Source organism: Balaenoptera ricei, chromosome 1, assembly GCF_028023285.1.
Source record: "Balaenoptera ricei isolate mBalRic1 chromosome 1, mBalRic1.hap2, whole genome shotgun sequence".
NCBI lineage: Eukaryota > Metazoa > Chordata > Mammalia > Artiodactyla > Balaenopteridae > Balaenoptera > Balaenoptera ricei.
This window is the reverse complement of record NC_082639.1, coordinates 6,207,407-6,230,295: the sequence shown is the minus strand read 5'-3', so window position 1 is coordinate 6,230,295 and position 22,889 is coordinate 6,207,407. Positions and strand designations below refer to the sequence as shown.

Here is a 22,889-nt window from a genome sequence, read left to right as displayed (position 1 = left end):
CCAGGGACCCCACAGGAGCCCCCTCAGCTCCAGGAGGGCAGCAGACAGTGGCTGAGGCGGGTCTGGGGGAAGCGTGGACGAGGTGAGAAAGCTGTGGCCCATGTGGGGAGGTGGCCAAAGTCCCCTGCAGAGGGTTGTGGTTTTTGCACCCAACTCTCCCTAACTGGTCAGGACAAGATGGTGGGACACGTTAGCTGCCTATAAACCAGACTCTCCTCAGGGGCTGGCAAGGGGCCAGGACCCCTGTTGCTTGTTTGGGCCTTGTGGTCAGTGTGTCCTGTGTGTCCCCCAAACATCGGGACCGTGCAGTGAGGGTATGAGTGACCAGGGCCCAGTGAAGGGGGTACGACGGTGCGTGGGCACACCCCTCCCTGCTCGGCGTGCACAGTACGGGGAAAGGACCCGCCGGGGTGCACCAGGAAGGGGCCCAGCCAGCTCGCGGTGTCCACTGATGGAAGATGGCGAGAAGCCCCGTGGCAAAGGATCTCGACCCCCTCAGGAAGTCGGAGGCTCATCCAGGTCCATAAACGAGCACTGGAAGATGGTGGGCACGGGTGGGCGAGTAAAGTCCAAGGGCAGGATGGGCGTTCACCAGGGCCATCGGCTCCACCTTCTGCAGTTCCCACCTTACGGGGCATTTCACAATCTGAGCTTTTGATCCCTTGAACACACCAACCCCATTCTCCCTAGAATAGCTCTCTCCCGACCCCATCACCCATCCTCCTATCCTGCTCGTGTTCTTCCCAGCACTTGGCATCATTCTCAGGCCTAGAAATCAGTGTATTGTCTGTCTCTCCTCCTGTCACATCAGCTCCATGAGGGCAGAGCCTTGTTGCTCACAGTTGGGTCCCCAGCACCTACCACGGCCTGCCACTCCCAGGGCACTTGATGAGTATCTATAGGGTGGATGGATGGATGGATGGATGGATGGATAGATGGATGGATGGGTGGATGGATGGGTGGATGGATGGATGGATGGATGGATAGATGTGTGGATGAATGGATGGATGGGTGGATGGATGGATGGATGGATGGATAGATGTGTGGATGAATGGATGGGTGGGAGAATGAATGAATGAATAAATGAGTGACTGAATGGGTGTGAGGTCTTCTGACCCCAAAGCATTGTCTGCTCTAACTCTATTCTGGGAAGCAACGTACAGTTAGACAGGCTCTCTGCACGCCAGCACTGTGGATGTTTGGGGCCGGATCATTCTTTGCTGTGTGTGGTCATCTTGCTCACTGTAGGGTGTTTACAGTCTCCCAGGCAGCAGCAAAGTTGTGACAACCCAAAATATCTTCAGACATTGCCAGGTGTCTTCGGGGCAGGGGGTAGGGGTGGGAGGCGGGGGCAAAGCTGCTGCTGGTTTTATATATATATATATATATATATATATATATATGCATAAATGACACTCACAGCCCCCTCCCCAAGTCCCCATGGCGAGTGGCCCAATCCCCAGGTGACCTCTCACCCCTCGGGGGAGCCACACTGGAAACCGTAGGCTTTGCTTTGCTGCTGCCGTTTATTGATTTATCACATATTTACATCCCATCAGGAAACCTGTCACGCCTCCACCCACCAGGGCCCTGTGGGTTTCCGCCGGCCGGCCTGCTCCCGACCCCGGCCCAGGCTCGAGGCCGAAGCCATGGCTCTGGACGTCAGACGTTCAGCAGGAGGGGCCGGTGCTCCTCGGCGGTGGCAGCGTCACTGGGAGGGATTTCGTAGACGACAAACAGGGAGGAGTACAAGCAGCCCAGGAAGGACACCAGGCTGGAGAAGTACATCACGCCGTTGGCGCTGCCCACAGCCGAGGTCAGAGGCCCCAGCACCAGGGACACCAGGATCTGGGCCAGGAAGTACTGGCAGCTCAGCAGCGAGATGTCCACGCCCATGCCCCGCCGGGTGCCGTCGGCGCTGGACCCTGCAAACTGACCAGAGATGTGCGTCAGCCGGACCAGGCCCCCTGCGGCCCTGGGACCCGGCACCCATGCCCAGCAGCTCACGTCCTCCAGGCCCCACGTGCACAGGGAGCCCGGCCAAGACTATAATGATATTTGTGTTCTGAGATGACGACAAGAAAAGGAACCCACGGCCAGCAGGGGCCGGCGCGGGCTCTTCCCGGTCTCCCGCCCCTACAGGAGATGCAGGGCCTGCAGGGCCCCGGCCTCCTCCGCTCCAGCTCCGCCCTCCCCGAACCCTTGTCGCTACGACGCCTGTCGCACTCAGAGATCCCGCCAGGGTCTACAGCGCTGCTCCTCTGGCCTGTGGCCTCCACCTTGTACGTCAGGCTCCCTCCGCCCCTACCCGGCACCACGCTGGGGTCGGAGGTGACACGTGGTCTCTGCGCAGAGCTGCCAAGTGGCAGCGGGAGTGACTCTGCCCCCAGCACAGGCCACCTGCACCCCATGGCGCCACCCGGGGTCCCGCACGGCCTGGCCCCCCTCCCACATGCAGCTGTGCTCCCCTCTGGGACGCTGCTGAACAGCTCCCCCCCCCCCAACCGGGGCTGTGTTCCCACAGCACCGGCGAGGCGATCCGTGAATTGGTGTCACGTGAGTCCTGGGGACACCCGCCCAGCCCGTGGGGGCCACCGCGGTGGGGAGGTCGTAGGGGAGCCCTGGACCCGCAGCCCAGCAGAGACCGCGTGTCCAGAAGACTTGACGGGCCTCAGAGGCCCGAGCCTTCCAGCCGGCTCTGACCCAAGCCTGGTCGAGTGGCCCAAGGCCCTGCGTCCCCTCCCGCGGGGCAGGGCCGCCCTCCACCGAGAACCAGCACGTCCGCGTACCCCAGTGAAGGGGGCTCCCGGGAAGTGACAAGGGGGACCGTGCGCGCAGGTCACGTGCACAGCCTGAGCGCCGCCCAGGGGGAGAGTCAGCCCCCGGGGCCAGGCCTGGGGGAGGCGCCGGGGCCCGGAGTTAAAGGGGCTGCAGGAAAGGCAGCTGTCAAGGTGGTCTTTTAGTGCCGTATTGTAACGCCTCAAAGTCACTGCCAAAAATCTACGATGGGAGCGCTATTCGGCCACAAGAAGGAAGGCGGTAGGGACCCACTCATACACAGGGTGGATAAGCCTCGAAAACGTGAGGCTGGGAGAAGCCAGACACACAAGGCCACCTATCACGTGACCCCATTGACGGGAAACATCCAGGGGAGGGGAGGGCTGCAGGGGTGATGGCCAATGGGAAGGGGGCTTCTTTTGGGGGTGACGAAAATGTTCTAGAACTGATGGTGTGAATACACTAAAAGCCACTGAATCGTACACTGGAAATGGATGAACTGCGCGGCATTGTGGTGACTTCTGCCTCGATAAAGCCGTTAAGGGAAAATCCACCCTGAACAGAATACCAAAATTTGACATAAAGACGGGATCCGTTTTCCTGAGTTTTCCTTTAGCCTCAGACGCCACCAGGACTCGGCTCAGCCCTGTCCCTTATCCTGTCTTTAAGTCCCCGATCTCTCGCTCAGCGTGGATTTGTGGCGTTGATGCTCATTTTCAGAAAAACCACATTCACGTATTATTGACCTCGACCGCTGAGTTTTTGGTGCCCACACGCTCCCAGCTGACCCCGAAGCCCCGCAGAGCCCTCTCCTTGCACCTCTCCCAGCGCCGCCCAGTTCCCTATGCGGGCAGCTTCCTGCCAGGCTTTATGCTCTGCCGATGCATCTGATAATCTTCCCGTTTGAACGGGGCCCTGAGCTGTGCAGCGGGTCCCGGGATCCTGCTCAGGCGGAGAGTCGCCTGGACGTGGGGCCCGAAGCAAGAAGGCCGGCACTCACCTGCTTGCTTTGGTAGTAATCGCACAGCAACGAGTAGGGCAGGGTGCACAGCGTGGAGAACAAAATCCCGTAGGTGATGCAGAGGGACAGAACCACGTAGAGGTTCCTGGAAAGGGTGGCAAGCCCAGTCCCCAGGCCGAAGGCCAGGTAGGCGATGAAGTACAGCGTGCGGACACTGAGGCGCTCCTCCAGCTTCTCCAGAAGAGCTGCGACCCAGAGAGGAAGGTGAACAGCGCCCCGCCCGGGGCCTCAGGCTGCCCACCAGGCCAGCAGGCGGCTCGCCCCTGACCGGGAGACCCGAGCGGGGGCCCCAGGGAGCCAAGGGACCACTGATGGGGTTGTCCGGATGGGCGGCAGGACCTGGGGTGGCCCCCTTCACGCCCAGGGGAGGCCCCCAAGTGCTGCAGCAGGTGAAGGGGTCTTTGGGTGGCAAGATCAAAGAGGCTCGAGAGTTTAGGGTTTGCGGCTGAACCCTGAGTTCTTGCACAAATCGTAGTGCTTCTGTCGCTCTCCTAACACGAGGACACCGAGAGCCCCACCCCGGCCGGCCAGTGTCTAAGGACCCTGAGGGGCCTGGCAGCTCGGGCTCCGCATGACGCCGCTTGCCGGAGTCAAATACCCCGGGGCCGCTTCCCCACGTCCTGGTGCCACCAAACACCCAGGCCCGCCGGGGTCCACCAGCGAGAGCCTAGAAATTCTTTCTTAATATGGTCCCTCGACCTCCTACAAAAGTCACGGTCCTGACTGCGCGGCTGGAGCTCGCTAACGGGGTCCACAGTCTACAGCCGTCAGCTTGAGTCTGGGCTGCAGCCTCTTTTTGTACCACCCGGAGCTAAGAACGGTTTTCACATTTTTAAATGTTTAAAACAAGTTCAAAGAAGACAGATATTTTGTGGCACACGAAAATCATACAAGATCTGAATCCCCGTGAACATCAGCGAAGTTTTACTGGAACTCGGCCCCACGTGGTCATCACGCCTCGAGGGCAGCGTCGGGTCGCCCCACCGGAGCCTGTGGCCGGAAAGGCCAAGAGGCCGGACCCCTGAGATGAAGTTTGGGGGCCGTGCACCACCAGCTAGGCCACCACTGGGACACCCCGGCACCCACAGGCACTCAGCACAGCGTCCTAGGTCCGTGGGGCACCCAGAGTCAAACCTCAGGGTCATCTCGGCCTCCCCGCACCCACCCCACGTGTTCCACAGCCTCGTTCTAGCTGCCCCCCCCCCACGGCCTCACCTGCACCCTCCCTCCCTCTGGACCAGCCACCACGAGAATCGACATGGGAAGGATGGGGTAGGGGTGGCAGGTGGACGGCACACCCACCCGGTGGTGACCTCGTGGTCTGTCCCTGGGCCCCCACGTGCCCCTCGCTTACGGGCCTGAACCCCCTGGCCAGCTGCTTACTCAGGGCCAGACACACGCCCGTCCCCACCCGGCCCTGCCCCGCCGCGCGGCACCAGGCAGCGTCCCCAGCTGACCCCTGACGACGGGTCGCTGAACAACGGAGAAAAGAACAGCGTTGTCTCCCCCCAAATTGGGATGCTGTGTCTGCAGCTGTAAAGATACAACCTTCCTTCACTGAACGGGTACCAGCCACCCTGCCGAGGGCCACTATCACTCCCACGGAGGCCCCGCCCCGCTGAGCCCAGCCCACCGATACCTGAGTAGAAGGCAGCGCTGAAGGCGTAGATGCACATCCCCCAGCAGCCCACGGTGACCCCGCTGTTGTATTTCTGATACGCTTCCGACGTGTGCGGGGCCTTGGGGTCCCCCTGAAATACCACCTCGCCCATGAAGTCCGTGTAGAAGAGCAGCATCCCCTCGAAGGAGAGCCACCCTGGGAGGGGAGAAGGGCTGGTGACCGCTGGGCAGGCGCTGGCCCGTGGCCCCTCCTCCGCCAGCAAGTGGTTTTGACCGATGACCGAAGGAGCCCGTGAGTTTTGTCGATTCAAAACTTAAAGAAGGAATTACCTATAGCTTCACCATGCAGACATGACTTTACCGCTGTTAAAATTTTGTAGGTTTCCCACCCGTCTTTTTAAAATATATATTCTTGTAACATAGGCTCTGTCGAGTGAAGGTTTTGTATTCTGTTCTTTCTCTGAACGTTATTGCCAGGAGGAAAGCTAACCCTCAGCTCCTCCTGTTTCCCCCTCCTCTGCAGGGGAGGCGAGAAAATGCCAGTGGGGCTCCAGCCACAGTGCGGGGGCAGGGGTCACCCGTTTACCTGGGAGAAATACATTAGGAAGGGCAAGTGCTGATAGAGATCTAATTTGCTCTGTTACCTAGAAAACCACAGTGCTCCTTCCTCTGATTTCCACGTGCATTTCCTCTTTTATAGAGGAAGGAGGTGGTATTTATGGGGTCTCTTGAACCCCAGTAATAATCATGCATGCTCCCTATGCCATTAAATATTCTTAAACAGCCCCATCTCAATGGCAGCAAAATATTTCACAGTGTGGATGCATCTTCCCATTGTTGGACATTTACCCTTTCCCCCATCCCAGTCTTTGGTCAACATGAGTCGTGCTGTGATAAATACCTTGCACGTGTATTCGTGATAAAACCTCTGACTACATCCTTGCAAAGAACACCAAATAGGTAGGATCTCTGGGATAAAGGTGATGGGCATTTTTAAGATTCTTGCCTGTTGCCAAATTGCCTTCTAGAAGGTCATTCTGATTTACATCCCACAATGTTTGAGAGCCTAGATTATCTCAGATTCTTCATCATCCTCAGATGGTCAACAACCCAACAGCAAAGAGACACCGAAGGGAATGGAATGCAAGTTGGGGCTTCTCGGTAGTCATTCGAAAGCCGAGCCTGTGAACGTGAGACCAGCACCAGACGTGTGTGTCTGTGTGTGTTTACGTCTCAGCTCTAAGCGTGAGGGGTCCAAACTGGCTTAAGACACAAGTCCCACCAGTGGGAGAGTGATGTCCCACTTAATTGTGAGTTGCCCGAAGAGCTTTTGGTCCTGAGGATCTGGGCTCCGTGGAGACCCGGCTCTTCCCGGAGAAAAGCCCTCCCCGCGGGCCCCCCCCCACCCCGCGCCCGTCCCCACCTCGTCCTGCCCCTGGTGACGCCTGGGGAGGCCGAGTGGAGGGGAGAGGCCTCCGGCCATCCGGAGCCTCGCCCCTCACGCAGGGCCACCCGAGGGGCACAGGACACGCGGGAGGCTTCGCCGCGAGCTCACCCAGGAAGTGGTTGACGCAGAGGTGGCGCAGGGCCTTGGGCATGTTGCAGATGGTGAAGCAGAGGTACCTCATGGACAGCGGCTGCCCCGACGGCTCGCTGGGGCCCGTCAGCTCGCTCTCGTATTTCACGCCATTCAGTAAAATATTGGCCACCTGCAAGGGAAGCCCCCAAAAGTCCCTCCTCAGAACTTCAAACCCCAGGCACCCCTCGGGAGCGTGTGTTTTGCTTCGATGAGAAAGTGTATCAGAAACACAAACCCAGAGGCCGGGAGGGTTTGTCTTCCTGGGTGGTGAGAACGGGGCACCAAACACCACCCGAAAGAGAGAAATGACTTTAAGGCGTCTCTTCAGAGACGGGAGCAACTGAGAATAGAATTTCCCTTCGCGGTGCCTGCCTTTGGGCCACAGAGAGTAAGCTAAGACCTTGTGGAGTACATTTGAAAGAAAAGAAATACGGGTCAGTTGAAATTCAGACATTACGAAGTCTCATCTTTTCTATAAGAGAGGATGTAAAAGACTGATTCCAAGGTGACTGGGCATCTGGACAGATGGACTCCTTCCTACACAGGGGTTAGAGCGGCCAACAGAGCCCGTGCGGGGAGCCGGGCACGCAGGCAGCTCCACGTCACCGGCGTCTGTCAGGGCAACTCCATCGACAAATACGCTCACTGGCTCAGTTTGCTGCCTGCTCCCGGAATGACAAGGCCTTGCCGCACCGTGGCCCCGCCTGGGCTGGGGGTGCAGACAGCAGCCAGGAGAACCGATGCCTTTGGGAGCTAGACATCTCAAGAGAGGAGAAGATGCCTTACTCTGGGTCCACGCGGGAGCCTGTGCTGGGTCGGCACCTGGACGTTCCGGGTGGGTGAATGAAAAGGAAGGGAACTGCCCACGATGCCGGTTCCAAGGGCAGCTGCATCAACAGAGCTTGTCACCCACAGCTGCCGGAGGAAGACTTTGACTGACACCTATGTCCCCACTGAGCCCAGATGTGTTCATATTTAGCTCATGAACTTTACTTTCCTCCAAAACTGATTCGAGAATGGAAAGTTTTAAAAGGATTAAAAAGAGATTTTTCAACCAGAATTTAAGGACTGTATCTAGAAGCCAGGTGGAATATTGGGAGACAGGACAGGATGACCCAGTGTTGACAAAAGGCTTGATGACCTGCTCTGCTGTCATCAGGAGTGAGGATGACATGCCCTTGACTCGAGCAATCCGAGAAGTGGCTTTCCTTTGCCAATGATGGGATTTCTTCCGGTGATTTTCAGTTCTTCAAACGCTTTCCAGACCTGAGCTTGTGGATGCCGCCCACGGGGACCTGGATTCTTCCCTGCAGGGCTGGCACCCACCTGTGCAGAGCGCTTCCTCGAGATGGGATGACATTGAGTTCAAGACACGATAGAAGTGGCCCTAAGACCGGCTCGCGGTAGCACAAAGGAGGCGCGGTTAAGCTTCAGAATTTAACAACGAAGCGAACATGCGCGGTCATCTCCCAATGTCAGCCTCCCACGAAATCAGGGGGTCTTCCCAGGCACGGGAGCGTGGGTGGGGATGTCTGACGGAGGGTCGGGCCGGCAGAGCGGGGCCTGCTTCACGGGAGACACGGCCACGTGGCAGCCGTGTCCAAGGGGCATGTCCAGGTCACCCGCCTTCAGAACTGCCCCCCTGGGGGCCTGTGCGGGTTGAACAAGGGTCATAGGCTTTCTGCTCAGGAAACGCCATCCCCTGGGTGCCCCTGAGGGTAGGGAGGCCTCGCGTCTATAAATGAGAGAATAACTCTCTTTAATATAAAGTAGCCTCTTCCAAGATCGCGGACTCTGAAAGCAGCTAAAATCCCACATGTCAGTCTGTGGCCTTCCAGCCAACGTACATACAACACAGACAGCCTTCCGGAAGGTTCTCTCCTTCCCAGAACACGCCTGCGCCCTTTGGGATCCAGAGTATTGACAGCCTCTGGGCTGGTTGGTTAAGGTTCCCCACCTGGGGAGGGAAGGAGGCCCCAGAAACAGCCGCCAGCGTTTATGTTTTGTTTCTGTCCTTCAGGAGGACTTAGCTCAGTTGGCACTGTGTGCACACAGCCAACGTGGGCCGGACGCGGCGGGGAAAAGACCAGGAATGACCGCAATACACATGATGCTGCAACAAACTCACCGGATTACCCCTGGGCAAACGTAAGGGTGTTTAAAAGAGCCACCCCTTTGCCGTGGCCAGTGTCTTAAAGTGCGACCCCTGGCAGAGACCCTGAATGCATCTGTGGGCTCACGTCGGGCCCAGAATCCCGGCTCTGACAGGCTGAAGAGGATGAGGATGTGAGGATGGGGGTGTCCCTGAGGCCCATCTATTCGACCCAAGTCCTTTCTGACTGATAGGCCCACATGGGCCGGGAATCTCCTTCCAGATCATCTGACGAGGGGGGACCACGCACAGTGCCGACCGCTGGCTGGCTGAGCCCTGGACCGCTGGCTGGCTGAGCCCTGGGACCCCTGGCTCCCCCCTCCCCCGGCCCCCCGGCGTTTGCTTTTACCTGTTGACTGAAGGTCACGTTCCTTCTCCTGCTGCTGTCGGGGCCACCTCCCCCGGCGGCGTCCGGGATGGCCAGGGTCTGGGGTCTCTTTAGGATGCCAGCCGACCGCGGCTTGGAGGTGTCCAAGGAGCCCACCCTCAGCACGTTCCCGTCGGGGCCGGTGGCCAGGGCGACGTCCCTCCGGTCCCCGAGGCCGCGGTCCCGGTGGCAGAAGCCATCGGGGGCCCGGGGGAAGCTGACGCTGACGGCCTGCCTTGGGGCGCTGCCGGGGATGGCCAGGTGGCCGTCGTGGCCGCCCGTGAAGCAGTCGATGAGGACGCCGTCTATGCTGGACGCGGCGAAGGACGAGGCGAAGTCGCTGATGCCCGTCAGCGAGCTGTCCCTGCTGATGAAGCTGCCGTACTTGGGCGTGAGGGGGCTCAGCGGGGAGATGGGGCTGGAGAGGCCGGCGTGGAGGCCGGCGGCCGGCGGGCAGGGGGCGCCCTCCTCACCCAGGACAGGAGGGGAGGGAGGCAGCGGGAGGCTGGGGCTCTTTATGGCCGGCCTCTTCTCGCCCGGGGGCCGCAGGGGCCTCTCGGGGATGCTGACCAGGGTGAGGACGGTGGTGGTGCTCAGGATGACGGCCGTGAAGACGTAGATGACCCGCAGCTGCCCGCCCAGGGCTCTCCCGAAGCCGGTTTCATCCCAGTGGATCCCCCCGACCACATACCCGAACCCTCCTCCGAGACCTGGGGAGAGAAGCGGGGCGGGGTGGGGGGTGGAAGAAAGCCCCCGAGGAAGGTGTTCGCTTCCTTACTTAACTTGTAAAATCCACCCCAAGGACCCGGATGTATTATCTGTCCCACCTACACCCCAAAGAAAAGGAGAAGAGAATGGGATTTCCAGGGGGACCCTGGGGGACCCGGTCCCCTGCCCTTGAGGGCCGCCTGCCAGGGCATGATGACCACCTGCCCACACTCTGGTCCCCTCTGCACACAGCGTCTTAGGAAGACCGAAAGTGAGTGTCGACGCTGGGTCACCTGTCCCCTTGGAGTCCCGCCCCTCCCCCAGCTTCAGTGCTGTGTAAACACGGGAGACCTGGTCCCCAGCACACAGACCGCTGCACGTGTGCACGTGGGAATTCGCGTGGCCACCCCTGTCTTGCTCACCTGGCGACATCGTCCTTGGGCCTGACCACCATTAAGAAAGTCACCCCTGGGCTTCCCTGGTGGCGCAGTGGTTAAGAATCCACCTGCCAATGCAGGGGACACGGGTTCGAGCCCTGGTCCAGGAAGATCCCATATGCCGCGGAGCAACTAAGCCCGTGCGTCACAACTACTGAGCCCGTGCGCCACAACTACTGAAGTCTGCGCGCCTAGAGCCCGTGCTCTGCAACAAGAGAAGCCACCGCAATGAGAAGCCTGAGCACCACAACGAAGAGTAGCCCCCGCTCGCCGCAACTAGAGAAAAGCCCGCGTGCAGCAACGAAGACCCAACGCGACCCAAAATAAAATAAAATAAATAAATTTATTAAAAAAAGAAAAAGAAAGAAAGAAAGTCACCCCTAATGGGTCACCCCTGGTGGCAGCTCTCCAGTCCCTGGAGCCATCAGGGAACAGGAGGGCTGCAGGAATCTGGTCCTTTCCTCTGATCCCGCTCACTGATTCCACGGCCTCAGGGACCCAGCAAACAGCCAATGGTTCACACAGCACAGCATGAAAATGTAGGTGATGCCGCACGGTGCCCGGCCAGTGGCAAAAGACATTCTCACCTCCAGAAAGTGCCGTTTCCTCCCGCCCAGCGCTGGGCTTCCAATGGCAAGAGCAAGGCCAGGCCGCCAGGGCTCCGCCCGCCCAGCCCCTTCGCAGCCCCATCACGCATCTTAGGTGCTTTTCTATTTTGAGTCCAGCTATATTCTGACCAGGCTACTGGTTGTGATGATAAAACTCTTGGTTTACTCTTGGCGATGCAGGGGAACCTGCATCCGACCAGCATGGGCCCTCCCTCCCCTCCACCTGGGGAGACCCAGCCATGTCAGGAGTTGGCCTTTTCAACAGAATCGCCTGTGGAAAGGCCTGGACTCAGACACGTTCAGCCTAACCTTCCACATGTCCCTATGGTGGGACATGACCCTGAATCTAGTTATTTAATGGCTTTCTGTAGAACTTCATTTGTTCCAGACTCTTCTTACGGGCCTCTTAATCTCATATCCAGCCGCCACCCGCCCCACCCCCCAGCCGGCTTTATTATTCTTAACTTTCCACATTCATGGTCCTAATTAGCTTCCCCCACTCCTTCTGAAGACACAGCTGCAGTTTGGTGACCCTTAATCAAGGTCAGATTTGCTAGAACTTTATGAACTATTTTTTTTTTTAAATGATCGAAGCGATACATTTGCACAGTTGAGGAACTATACTCAACAGCAAAGAAACAAACAACCTGATTCAAACAATGGGCAAAGGATTTGAGTAAACATTTCTCCAATGATAGACGCATGGCAACAAGCACATGGAAAAATGCTCAACATCACCGATCATTAGGGAAATGCAAATCAGAGCCGCAGTGAGATACAATCTCACATCCATTAGGATGGCTACTATCGAACAATCTTTAAAAACCCAGAAAACAGTAAGTTGACCAGGAAGTGGAGAAATTGGAACCCTTGTGCAGTGTTGGTGGGGATGTAAAATAGTGCAGCTGCTGTGGAAAACAATAAGGAGGCTCCCCCAAAAACTAAAAATAGAATTATCGTCTGACCCAGCAATTCCACTTCTGGGTAGACGCCCCAAAAGAACTGAAAGCAGGGTCTTGAAGAGATGTTTGTACACCCATGTTCACAGCAGCATTATTCACAATAGCTAAGACGTGAAAGCAACCCAAGTGTCCATCAAAGGATGAATGGATAAGCACAGTGGTGTATAAATGCAATGAAATACTATTCAGTCTTAAAAGAGTAAGGAATTCTAACATACGCTACAACATGGATGAACCTTGAGGACACTATACTCAGTGAAATAAGCCTGCCACAAAGACAAATACTGTTTGATTCCGCTCACATCGGTTCCTTAGAGCAGTCAAATTTGTAGAGACAGAAAGTAGAATGGTGGTTGCCAGGGGCTGGGGGAGGGGAGATTGGGGGGTTATTATCTAATGGTTATAGAGCTTCAGTTTTACAAGATGAAAAGCATTATGGGGATGGATGGCGGTGATGGCTACACAACAGTGTGAAAGTATCACAGAACTGTACACTTAAAAATGGCTAAGATGGTAAATTTTATGTTATGTGTATTTTAACACAATTTTAAAAGAGGAAAAAAAAAAACCAATTCAGAAGAGTACAGATCTTCATGTACTTACTGCAGAATTACATCCTGATAAACCCATTGTAAGTTGAAAATATCATAAGATGAAAATGCATTTAATACACATTCTTATATATAAAATAGATAACCAACAAGGACCTACTGTATAGCACAGGGAACTATACTCAATATCTTGTAAAAATCTATAAGGGAAAAAAATCTGAAAAAGAATATGTGTATATATAAATACATGTATAACTGATTCACTTTGCTGTACACCAGAAACTAACACAACATTGTAAATCAACTATACGTCTATTTTTTAAAAAGGGGAAAAAAAAGAAAATGCACTGAATACACCTAACCTACTGAATATCATCGCTTAGCCCCACCTACCTTACACGTGCTCAGATCACTTCCATTAACCTACAGCTGGGCCAAAGCATCTAACACAAAGCCTATTTTATAATAAAGTGTTGACTGTCTCATGTAACTGACTGATGACTATCCTGAAAGTGAAAAACAGAATGGTTGTCAGTGTAGGGTTGTTGACCCTCGAGATTACGGGGGTGAACGGGAGCCGCCGCCCAGCATCACAAGAGAGGATCGGACTGCATACCGCTAGCCCAGGAAAGGGCAAACTTCAAATGCAAAGTACAGTCTCTACTGAATGTGCATATCTTTTGTCAAGGCAAAAAAATCGTAAGTCAAACCATCATAAGTTGGGGACTCTCTATATAAGATAAAAAACTAATTCCTTCTTCCGACCCTCCAAACTCCTGCCTGCCTGGACCCACGCAGAAGCTCCCTAGACCCACGTGCATACGGGATTGTAAAGAGAGATGAACAACGACGTTTTCTAGAAGAAGCGACTGAGGCTTGGAGAGGCCAAGCAGTTGCCTAAAGTCCCACCATGAACAGGAGGAAAAGCACAAAACCGATTCCAGACTTCAGCTCCTGGGCCACCCCGGCCTCTTCATACAGGTCCTACACATATGACATCTTTCCCTGGATTTTTAGAAATCTTTTCCATTGCTATTTTAAATGGGATTGTTTACTTCCATTTTATTTTGGAACAAGATAATTGTTTATATACAAACGCTAGAGGTATTGATTTTTATATGATACTTTGATAAGCAAACATCATACTGAATTCTCTTACTGTTTTGCAGTTGATTCCTTTGAAGGTTTTGTTTGTTTTATTTTTTTAAATTTTATTTATTTACTTATTTACTTATTTATATTTTTGGCTGCCTTGGGTCTTCGTTGCTGTGCGTGGGCTTTCACTAGTTGCGGTGAGCGGGCGCTACTCTTCATTGCGGTGCACGGGCTCTAGGCACATGGGCTTCGGTAGTTGTGGCATGTGGGCTCAGTAGTTGTGGCTCGCGGGCTTAGTTGCTCCGCGGCACGTGGGATCTTCCTGGACCAGGGCTCGAACCCGTGTCCCCTGCATTGGCAGGCGGGTTCTTAACCACTGTGCCACCAGGGAAGTCCAAGCACAGGCTCTTTATTTTTTTTCTTTTTTCTTTCAATTTTATTGAAGTATAGTTGATTTACAGTGTTGTGTTAATTTCTGCTATACAGCAAGGTGATTCAGTTATGCATATATTCTTTTTCATCTTCTTTTCCATCATGGTTTATCACAGGATATAGGATATAGTTCCCTGTGCTGTACAGTAGGGCCTTGTCATTTATCCATGTTATATATAATAGTTTGCATCTGCTAATCCCACACTCGCAGTCAAGCCCTCCCCCAGCACCCCTCCCCTTGGTGGTCATTCCTGCCTCCTTCCTGACTTCAGTGGGAATGTTTCTCATGTCTGGCATCAAGCACAGCACAAGGGTGTGTGTGTGTGTGTGTGTGCACAGTCAATTGTCATTATTCACGGATTCCATATTTCAAATTTACCTACTCAGTAAAATTGATTTGTAACCCCAATAAATACATATGTAACGTGCAATCACTCTCGGATACGTGCAGAGCAGTGAAAAAAAAATTTTTTTGCCCGGCTTGTGGGATCTTAGTTCCCCGACCAGGGATTGAACCCGTGCCACAGCAGTGAAAGCTCCAAGTCCTAACCATTGGACCACCAGGGAATTCCCAGAGCAGTGAAAGAGTCGCCCGACACACACGGTCCCGGCTAAGACTTTCCACAGTGATGTTCTGCCTTCTTGCTTCAACTCTCACACTGTCAACAACCATCCTTTTCATAGTCTATGTGGGTGCTACATATTTGCACTTTTGTGCTTTTTTTTGGGTGACACGCTGTTTACTTGACAGCCCGCAAGTGTAGCGCTACTGCTGTCTAGGGTTCCCAAGTGCCCGGAGCCCGCCATGTGTCTTATGGGGAAAATATGTGAGTTAGACGAGCTTCGTTCAGGCACGAGTCATAGTGCTGCTGGCCGTGAGTTCAATGTTAATGAATCCGTGACATATACTAAATAAGATGTCTTTAAACAGAAACACATGGAACAAGGTTATGTATTGATCCGTTGACAAAAATGATGTGGCCAGAGGTTCGCAGGAACCTAACCCTGTATGTCTCCATGGGCCACGATTCGAGGTTGGCTAATTCAGATCTCGTGACGCCTTTGAACGACACAACTACCTGAATAACGAGAATCAACGATGTATAACACTATTTACACACGGTTATATACACACATACAGAGCTATATACACACATATATGCATATATATCAACGATATCTTCCATAGAAAAGAATGAAATAATGCCATTTACAGCAACATGGATGGACCTAGAGATGATCATACAAAGTGAAGTAAGCCAGACAAAGACAAATATCATATGATATCGCTTATATGTGGAATATTAAAAAAAAAATGATACAAATGAACTTATTTACAAAACAGAAGTAGACCCACAGACATAGAAAACAAACTTATGGCTACTGAAGGGGAAGGAGGGAGCAGGGCTAAATTAGGAGTTTGGGATTGACATGTACACACTCCTGTATATAAAATAGATAAACAACAAGGACCTACTGCATAGCACAGGGAACTCTACTCAGTATATTGTAGTAACCTATAAGGGTAAAGAATCTGAAAGAGAATATATATATAACTGAACCACTTTGTTGTACACCTGAAACTAACACAGCATTGTAAATCAACTATACTTCGATAAAAAAAGAAATATAGATTAAAATATAGATATTATAGTATATAATATGTGTACTGTTGATATATGTCGTTTGAGACACGCACTCTCAAGCACTTCCGTGCTCGCCCACATCTTTGAATTTTGTCCCCGTTGCACAGAGCCTTACCTGCCAGGAGGGCGTGGATGGTCAGGCCCCGGTCCTGATCGGCGGGGCTGCACACGTCCATCATGTACGCGTGGCTGGGGCTATCGGCCGAGTCCGCGCTGAAGTCCATCAGCGCCACGCCGCACACGGTGAGCAGGATACCCCACTTGTGGTCGTGGGCCGTGTCAGCCAGCGCCGTCCCAATGTCCCTGCCGTTGAGCAAGAGTGAGAGGCCCAGCAACGCGCCTGGGGATGGAGAACAAAGTCACCGGGGAAGCGCAGCCCTGCCGGCCCTGGCGGCCACCACTTCCGGCTGGCATCTTTAGGGGCCCAAGAACTCCTTTTTAATCAAACCTTAAGCACTTGGATCAGGGTTTTTATTTCATCAAGCATAGCAGGAATGATATAGACTTTATTAACTTTTTTTTTTTTTGGCCGTGCTATGCAGCTTGCGGGATCTCAGCTCCCCAACCAGGGATTGAGCCAGGCCCATGGTAGTGAAAGCCCGGAATCCTAACCACTAGGCCACCAAGGAACTCCCTTATTAACTCATTTTTAAAAAGTGATCAAAATGAGATATTTTCCAGTTAACCCAGACTGGATTACAGGGTGCTCCCCGCCACCACACCAGTGACACGATCTGGATAACTGTTTTGGTCAACACTCTTTTAGATTTTCCTAAGAGGAAGCAGTTGGGGCCTTTTTTCTTTTTTCCATTTTATTTCAATTCCAAAACAACAGACCTATAGCCAGGACAAGAATGAAAGGGCGTCTCCTTCCAAACCTTGAGGTACATCGGTCACTCCAAGCACCCAACAGTGGCTGCAGTAGGAATCCTGAAACAGAGCAGGTCAGTGGTCACTGCTGGGGTCCCCATGGTACCTGGGGACCAACTCTGAAGCAGCTTCATCAGATTCCTGAAACACCTGCACTCAAACGTCCCCAGGGTGTCAAAAGAATAAGATGATGAAACTCAGAGTCAGCAACAGAACCCTGAGCTAGAAAACAAAAGATAAACAGACTCTTGGAATCACCCAGCTTCTCCTTAAATTTTCTACTTAGGCCCCTACAAGGCACGAAGGGGCCATGACCTTCTTGGGAATCCAAGAAAGGCCAGGACCTCCCAGACCCAAGCCACCCCCAGCTGTATTGCTTGGCTCCTCTGATGACACAGCCTGGCACGGGATGGTGGAATCCTTGGGGTCCGCTGAAGTCTGGTCCTTAATCTGGTTTAGAGAAAGTCACTTAAGATACGGGGTCTGACCGGCCATACCTGTGTTCTGCTACAGCCCCACACCACTGGGGGACTTACTCTGGCCCCTCCCTTGTCCCCTGGGGACCCTCAAGCTGCCTCCACTGAGGTTTCTGGAAGCTTCTGGGAAGGTTTCAGAGGCCATCACCAGCGGGCCGAGCGACGGCTCACCGAGGATGGGGCTGACGAACCACACGAGGCTGTAGAGCTGGTCGGGAAGGCCCATCTGCAGGAGTACCGGGGTCACATACGCCGTCTCCATGGCATAGCTGAACTCGATGCCGAAGAGGACGCAGCCGTTGAAGAGCAGCTCCCGGAAGGACCTCTGGGGGTGCAGGTCCCCGAAGTCCACCAGCTCGATTGGACACGGGGTGTTGGGGGGCGGGGGTGGCGACGGCCGGATGCACTTCCTCCTCTTGGGGTGTCGTTTGAAGTTGTTGGCCCGGTGGCTGATGTGCCGGGTCATGGACCCCGAGTAGCCGGCGACCGGGGGCCTCCAGAAGTCCTGAGGGGTCAAGGAGGGGAAGAGGGCCTCTCCCGGAGGGGCGCTGCTCACCGGGGAGATCATCACAGGGGGCGCCGGTGGGTGGTCCTGTGGGCAAAGCGCGTTTGGGGGCAGCCGTCAGCCGCGGGGCCTCCAACCCGCGAGCTCACTTGTCCCGGTGGCTCTGCCCCTCCATCCCCCGCGGCACTGCTCACCCGCCCACGTGGGAAAGGTGAGCTCACTCGGGGCACCCTTAGAGCCGACGCCGAGCCCCCGGAGTGGCGCCTGCTGTATGCACGGTGTTCCTGGGCCTCACTTCCGCATCGGGGCAGCCCACCTGCCCGAGGAGACCAGAGCCAGAGAGAGGATCAAGTCCTTCAGGTCCCTGCGCTGAAACTCAAGGGGACGGTTCCCCAAGCAGGCTCCGCCGGGAGGGTCCAGCAAACAACCCCGAGAAGCGGGAGCCACCAAGCGCCCCATGGCTGCCCTCAGGCCGCAAAGGATGCCGAGCTATTTTAGGACCTGCGGCCCATTTCCAGGGCTAATTTAGCCCTTCCCTGCAGGCCCCAGGGGAGCAGAGGGGGAAGAGCAGGCACCCTGGGGGGAGACAGGACTCACAGGCACCCTGAGCGCTTGCCGGTGGTGAGGGGACAGCCCGTCCTTCTCGGGATGGAGAGTCACACCCTCCCTAATACCTGGGTTTACTCTCCACCCTAAGCCGGAGGAGCCAAGCCTAAAAGCAGCTGAATGAGTTTAACTCAAGTCTTTTCCTTTGACATCAGCTGGACAAATGAATTTTCAGTCGAGTCAGGAGAACTGAGACTTTCATAGTGTTTGAAATGCTCTCTTTAAAGAAATAAACCGACTCCCTGAATCCTGCTTGTTATAGGCAACACGCTGAATAGGGATACAGTTTACCAAAAAAAAAAAAAAAAAAAAAGAAAAAGTGAGGGACAGAAAGAATCCGGGAGGATGAGAAATAGATTTTCCTCCATCCTCACATTATTTTTTTGAGGAATTTTCGCTATGCCCTCGTCCTGGGTAGGGAATTAGCAGGCGTGTAGGCTAATTCACAGACACTCCCGCCCACTCCGTCCCCCACCTCCCTGGGGTTTACAATGTGTGCTACTCGGAGACCTGCCCTTGGGCATCCAACTGTTTTCACTGCTTAGAAATTAATCTAGATTGTAAACATTAAAGGAATAGATTCTAGCATGTTGACCTGTGCATTTTAGCCAATGTCAATTTTACTAAGCACAGGGAGAGGAAAGCTACTAAGATCAGAGGGAAAGAGACAGATAAAAACATGAGAGGGGAAGTTCTGCAATGGGTTTGACCTCCCTGACACAGCTCACCCCATCTGTATCACAAAAAAGCAATCGCCTAAGTTTCCTTTGGAGTCCTTCCTGGGAAGTAGGCCCTAAACCTGAGATGACATTCCCAACATTGATAGGTTTCCTTACAAGAACACTGTTATTTACCAAGATAAATAGTAGAGGCTTTCTTTCAAAATTAGTTTTTAAGCTTTAGAAATGAGGCCCTTATTTCTGACTTTAACTTACTGTACACCCTCCATCACACTCGTGCAAGTCGATAACTTCTTTATGAATCACTCTGAAATTCCTTATCACTCCAGATGTGCATCCCAAACTCCCCCACTACCCCACCCACTCGGGGATTGTCTTCCTTCTCTTCAGAAGACACCAGTGGTAGAAATGATTTATTCTAGAGACGTCCCAGCAGGATTCAGAACATCATGTTAACACAACAAACTATCCATCCACCAATCCATCCATCCATCCATCCATCATCCATCCATCCATCCATCTACCCATCCATCCATCCATCCACCCATCCATCCATCCATCCATCCACCCATCCACCCATCCACCCATCCCTCCATCCACCCATCCACCCATCCATCCATCCATCATCCATCCATCCACCCACCCACCCACCCACCCATCCATCATCCATCCATCCATCCATCCATCCACCCATCCATCCATCCATCCACCCACCCATCCATTCATCCATCCATCCATCCATCCATCCATCCATCCATCCATCCATCTACCCATCTTCCCACCCACCCACCCATCCATATACATATCCACCACCCATCCTCTAATCTACCCAACCTACCTGTCTACCCATCCACTCTTTCAAATATCCATCCATCCATCCATCCATCCATCCTTCCACTTGCCCCCCTACCCACCCATCCTCCCATTTGGCTGAGTACTGAATACCAAGACACTGAATTTATAGAGATAAAAGAAGGATATAGTTCTTGCCCTCAAGTTAGGTGCAACAGTGGAGGAAAGACATGCTAAGCAGTGGGACCCACCCATGCAAAGGAGCTCTGTGCACCAGCTGGGCACAGTGGCGATGTGGTGATGAGAGATGAACCCATCAAGAAGGGATTAGTTGACCAGGAAGACTTGGTAAGAGGTAGATTTCACACCAAGGTGACAGGGAATGACAAAACCAGCGAATCAATCTGCTCTCACTTCTAGAAAAGGTTTATCTTATGACCTTAAAAAAATCCCATGCTCTCCTCTACAACAAGAGCAGAGGTACCTAAGAACTATGCAGACAAGTAATACTTCATTAAAAACATAATCCACTTATGAAGATTAAGTCAAGATTTTAAAAAATTAAAAAAAAATGTTAAGCTAAGCATCTTGTTTATGTTCTCACAGGTCTCACTCAGGCCCTTGTACATAGTAAATGCTCGAGAAAAATGGGCTGGTCTTGCCTTCAAAAACCCAGGTGGTTGTTAGCTGTCCCTGGAGCTTCATTCATTAAGATCATAGAAATAGAGGACCCGCTGGAACACCGCATAATAAGACTGTCTCCTTAGAAGTCAGAAGGAAGACCTTAGCCCAGGTGTGTCAGAGAGCTTAACCTGACTTCACCTGTCTGGTCACAGCCCCGCACCTGCTTCTGTGGCTAACTCCCTCTGTGCCTCTCTACCTGCCCCTTCAGGAACACGACGCCTCTCTTTCTTATTGGCATTTTACCCCCATAAAGTGAACTTATGTGAACACGCGTTAGAAACCTTCCCTTTCATTTTAGAATGAAGAACCACGGGCCCCATTTGGAAGAATTTTAGCCTTACACAGCATCAGGCAGAAGTATATTTTTGAAAAGGGAGGATTTTTGACCCACTTAAAATGGACTATGTAAATAGTCCATGTCTCTACCTGTGATGTGACAACTTCACCATCACCTGCCCACCACCTCCAGCTTTAAAGCACAGCCTGCAGCCTGTCCGAGCAAAAGTGAGACCCTCACCGCCCCCATCCTACACCCCCCACCGACACACACCTAAACCGAATTAAACCTGGGCTTGAACAGAGTCTTCACTAAGGCTTCCCCTTCAAGTTTGGGGGATCAGGATTACCACTTTTATTTAAAAATACATATATTAAAAGCTGTCCATGAAAGTTTATTCTAAGGAGTATTTAAAATTCACTTTTGAATGTTATAAAAAAAGAAAGTAAAATGTAAACTAGTACAATAGAATTTTAATACACTAATACAAATATTCATCAGACCATCTCGATCACACTGTATTACCATTTACTCAGCCCCCCAAAAATGCGCACATATTCCTGGACCCCACAGGTTATATGCTGGGTTCACTGGGCTTCTAGAATACAGAGGATGTTTCAAGGAATGAATCCCTCAAATTGTGTTATGGGATGACTAAGCAGCAATTGATTAATAAAAATAAACAATGTCCATGTAATTCCAATGCTTAAAATCACCCCACTCTGACCTCAAATCATTTCCTCATTTCTCTACGTGAAACCAGGCTTCCAACTGTGGGGTGACATGGGGCCACAGCCCTTCCCTGCTCTTCCTTCTACCAATTCTCAAAGTTAATACTTTAAGGAAATCTTCCCAGACCAGTAAAGGGCTCTGTGGACTTCAGGGGATGTATTTAATCAGCTAGTTGCTCACTTGTATGTCACCCACTTCTCACTTTTGATCTGTGGCAATCTGGCCCCTACCTGACAGCCAATTGATCCCCAAACCCCTGGTGAGGCACACATTGAACTTTCATCAGCACCTGGTTCTACTTCCCTATAAAAGCTGAAAAACAAAAACATTATGATAACCCCACAAACAACTTGTCGAGGAGAGAATGAACGGAACTGCTATAACCTTCCCGTTTCAGCCTCAGCATATTACCCTTGACAAGAAAGCAGAAATCCTTGGTGCTCCTCATAAACTTAATCCTGGGATGCTGAGAGAGATTATACCAGGGCCCCAGCCATCCAGAGCATTCGTTAAGCCTCTGGCGGGAGGTGAACCGGAAGCTGATGACACCTGCCCAGGTGACCTGGGAACAGGCCTCCCAGCACCAATAAGCAGAGCTTAAGCCTGGGGCAAATTCCAGTGTTTGATCTCTTTCCTTGCAAATGTGAAATAAATCTGTCACCCAACTGCTACCCTTCTCAGGGCGGGAGAGTTCTGCACTCAGGGGGCGAGACGTGGGCTCCACTGACAGTTCAATCAATTAGACATCCAAGAGGAACAAAGGTCTCGGTGCCAACCTCCAGTCCCAATCCTGGCACTCTGATTACCCTGGGGCCTAAGCCGCGACGCTGCCAGCACAGAGCCGGGAAGCCGTGCGGAGGGCACAGGAGGAAATGGAGGTACCTGTGGGTCCAGCCAGGAGACATCCCTTTCCGAGGCCGGGGTCCTGCCTGCCCCGTCCGCAGCTCGGGTCCCGGCCCGGCCGCCCCCGGCCCGCCGCTGCTCCTGCAGCATCACCCCGCGGGGCGGGGCCGTGACGTCACAGGCTGCATCCTCGCCAGGCTTCATCCTCGCCGCCTACGGCCGGTACCCGCAGAGCATCCTTAAAGCGGCACCGCCCTGCAGTCCGCCGCGGAGGCGCTGGACCCCGCGCAGGGCCCCCACCTCTCGCCAGCCGCTACTCCTCCCGAAGTTTAAAGGCCGGCAGAGTCTGCAAGGAAAGCTCCAGAAACAGGCCCGCTAAGACTTCCGCGGGCTGAGGCGTTCTGGCCTTGGTGGGCCCCTTTCTCCATTAAAAAAAAAAATATATATATATATATATATAAATTATAT

General features: G+C 53.2%; 1 protein-coding gene across 1 annotated transcript; it reads right to left on the bottom strand.

The window, feature by feature from the left end:
• Positions 1-1,662: 1,662 nt before the first annotated feature.
• SLC45A1 (solute carrier family 45 member 1) lies at positions 1,663-22,542 on the bottom strand. Its single transcript, XM_059894768.1, has 9 exons — positions 22,461-22,542; positions 17,474-17,894; positions 16,794-16,886; positions 16,072-16,296; positions 9,500-10,227; positions 6,975-7,128; positions 5,439-5,615; positions 3,779-3,984; positions 1,663-1,932 (listed from the first exon to the last, which is right to left on the bottom strand). Exons 2-9 carry the CDS (start codon positions 17,868-17,870, stop codon positions 1,663-1,665), a joined length of 2,250 nt encoding a protein of 749 aa, XP_059750751.1. The 5' UTR covers positions 17,871-17,894; positions 22,461-22,542.
• Between the last annotated feature and the right edge of the window lie 347 nt (positions 22,543-22,889).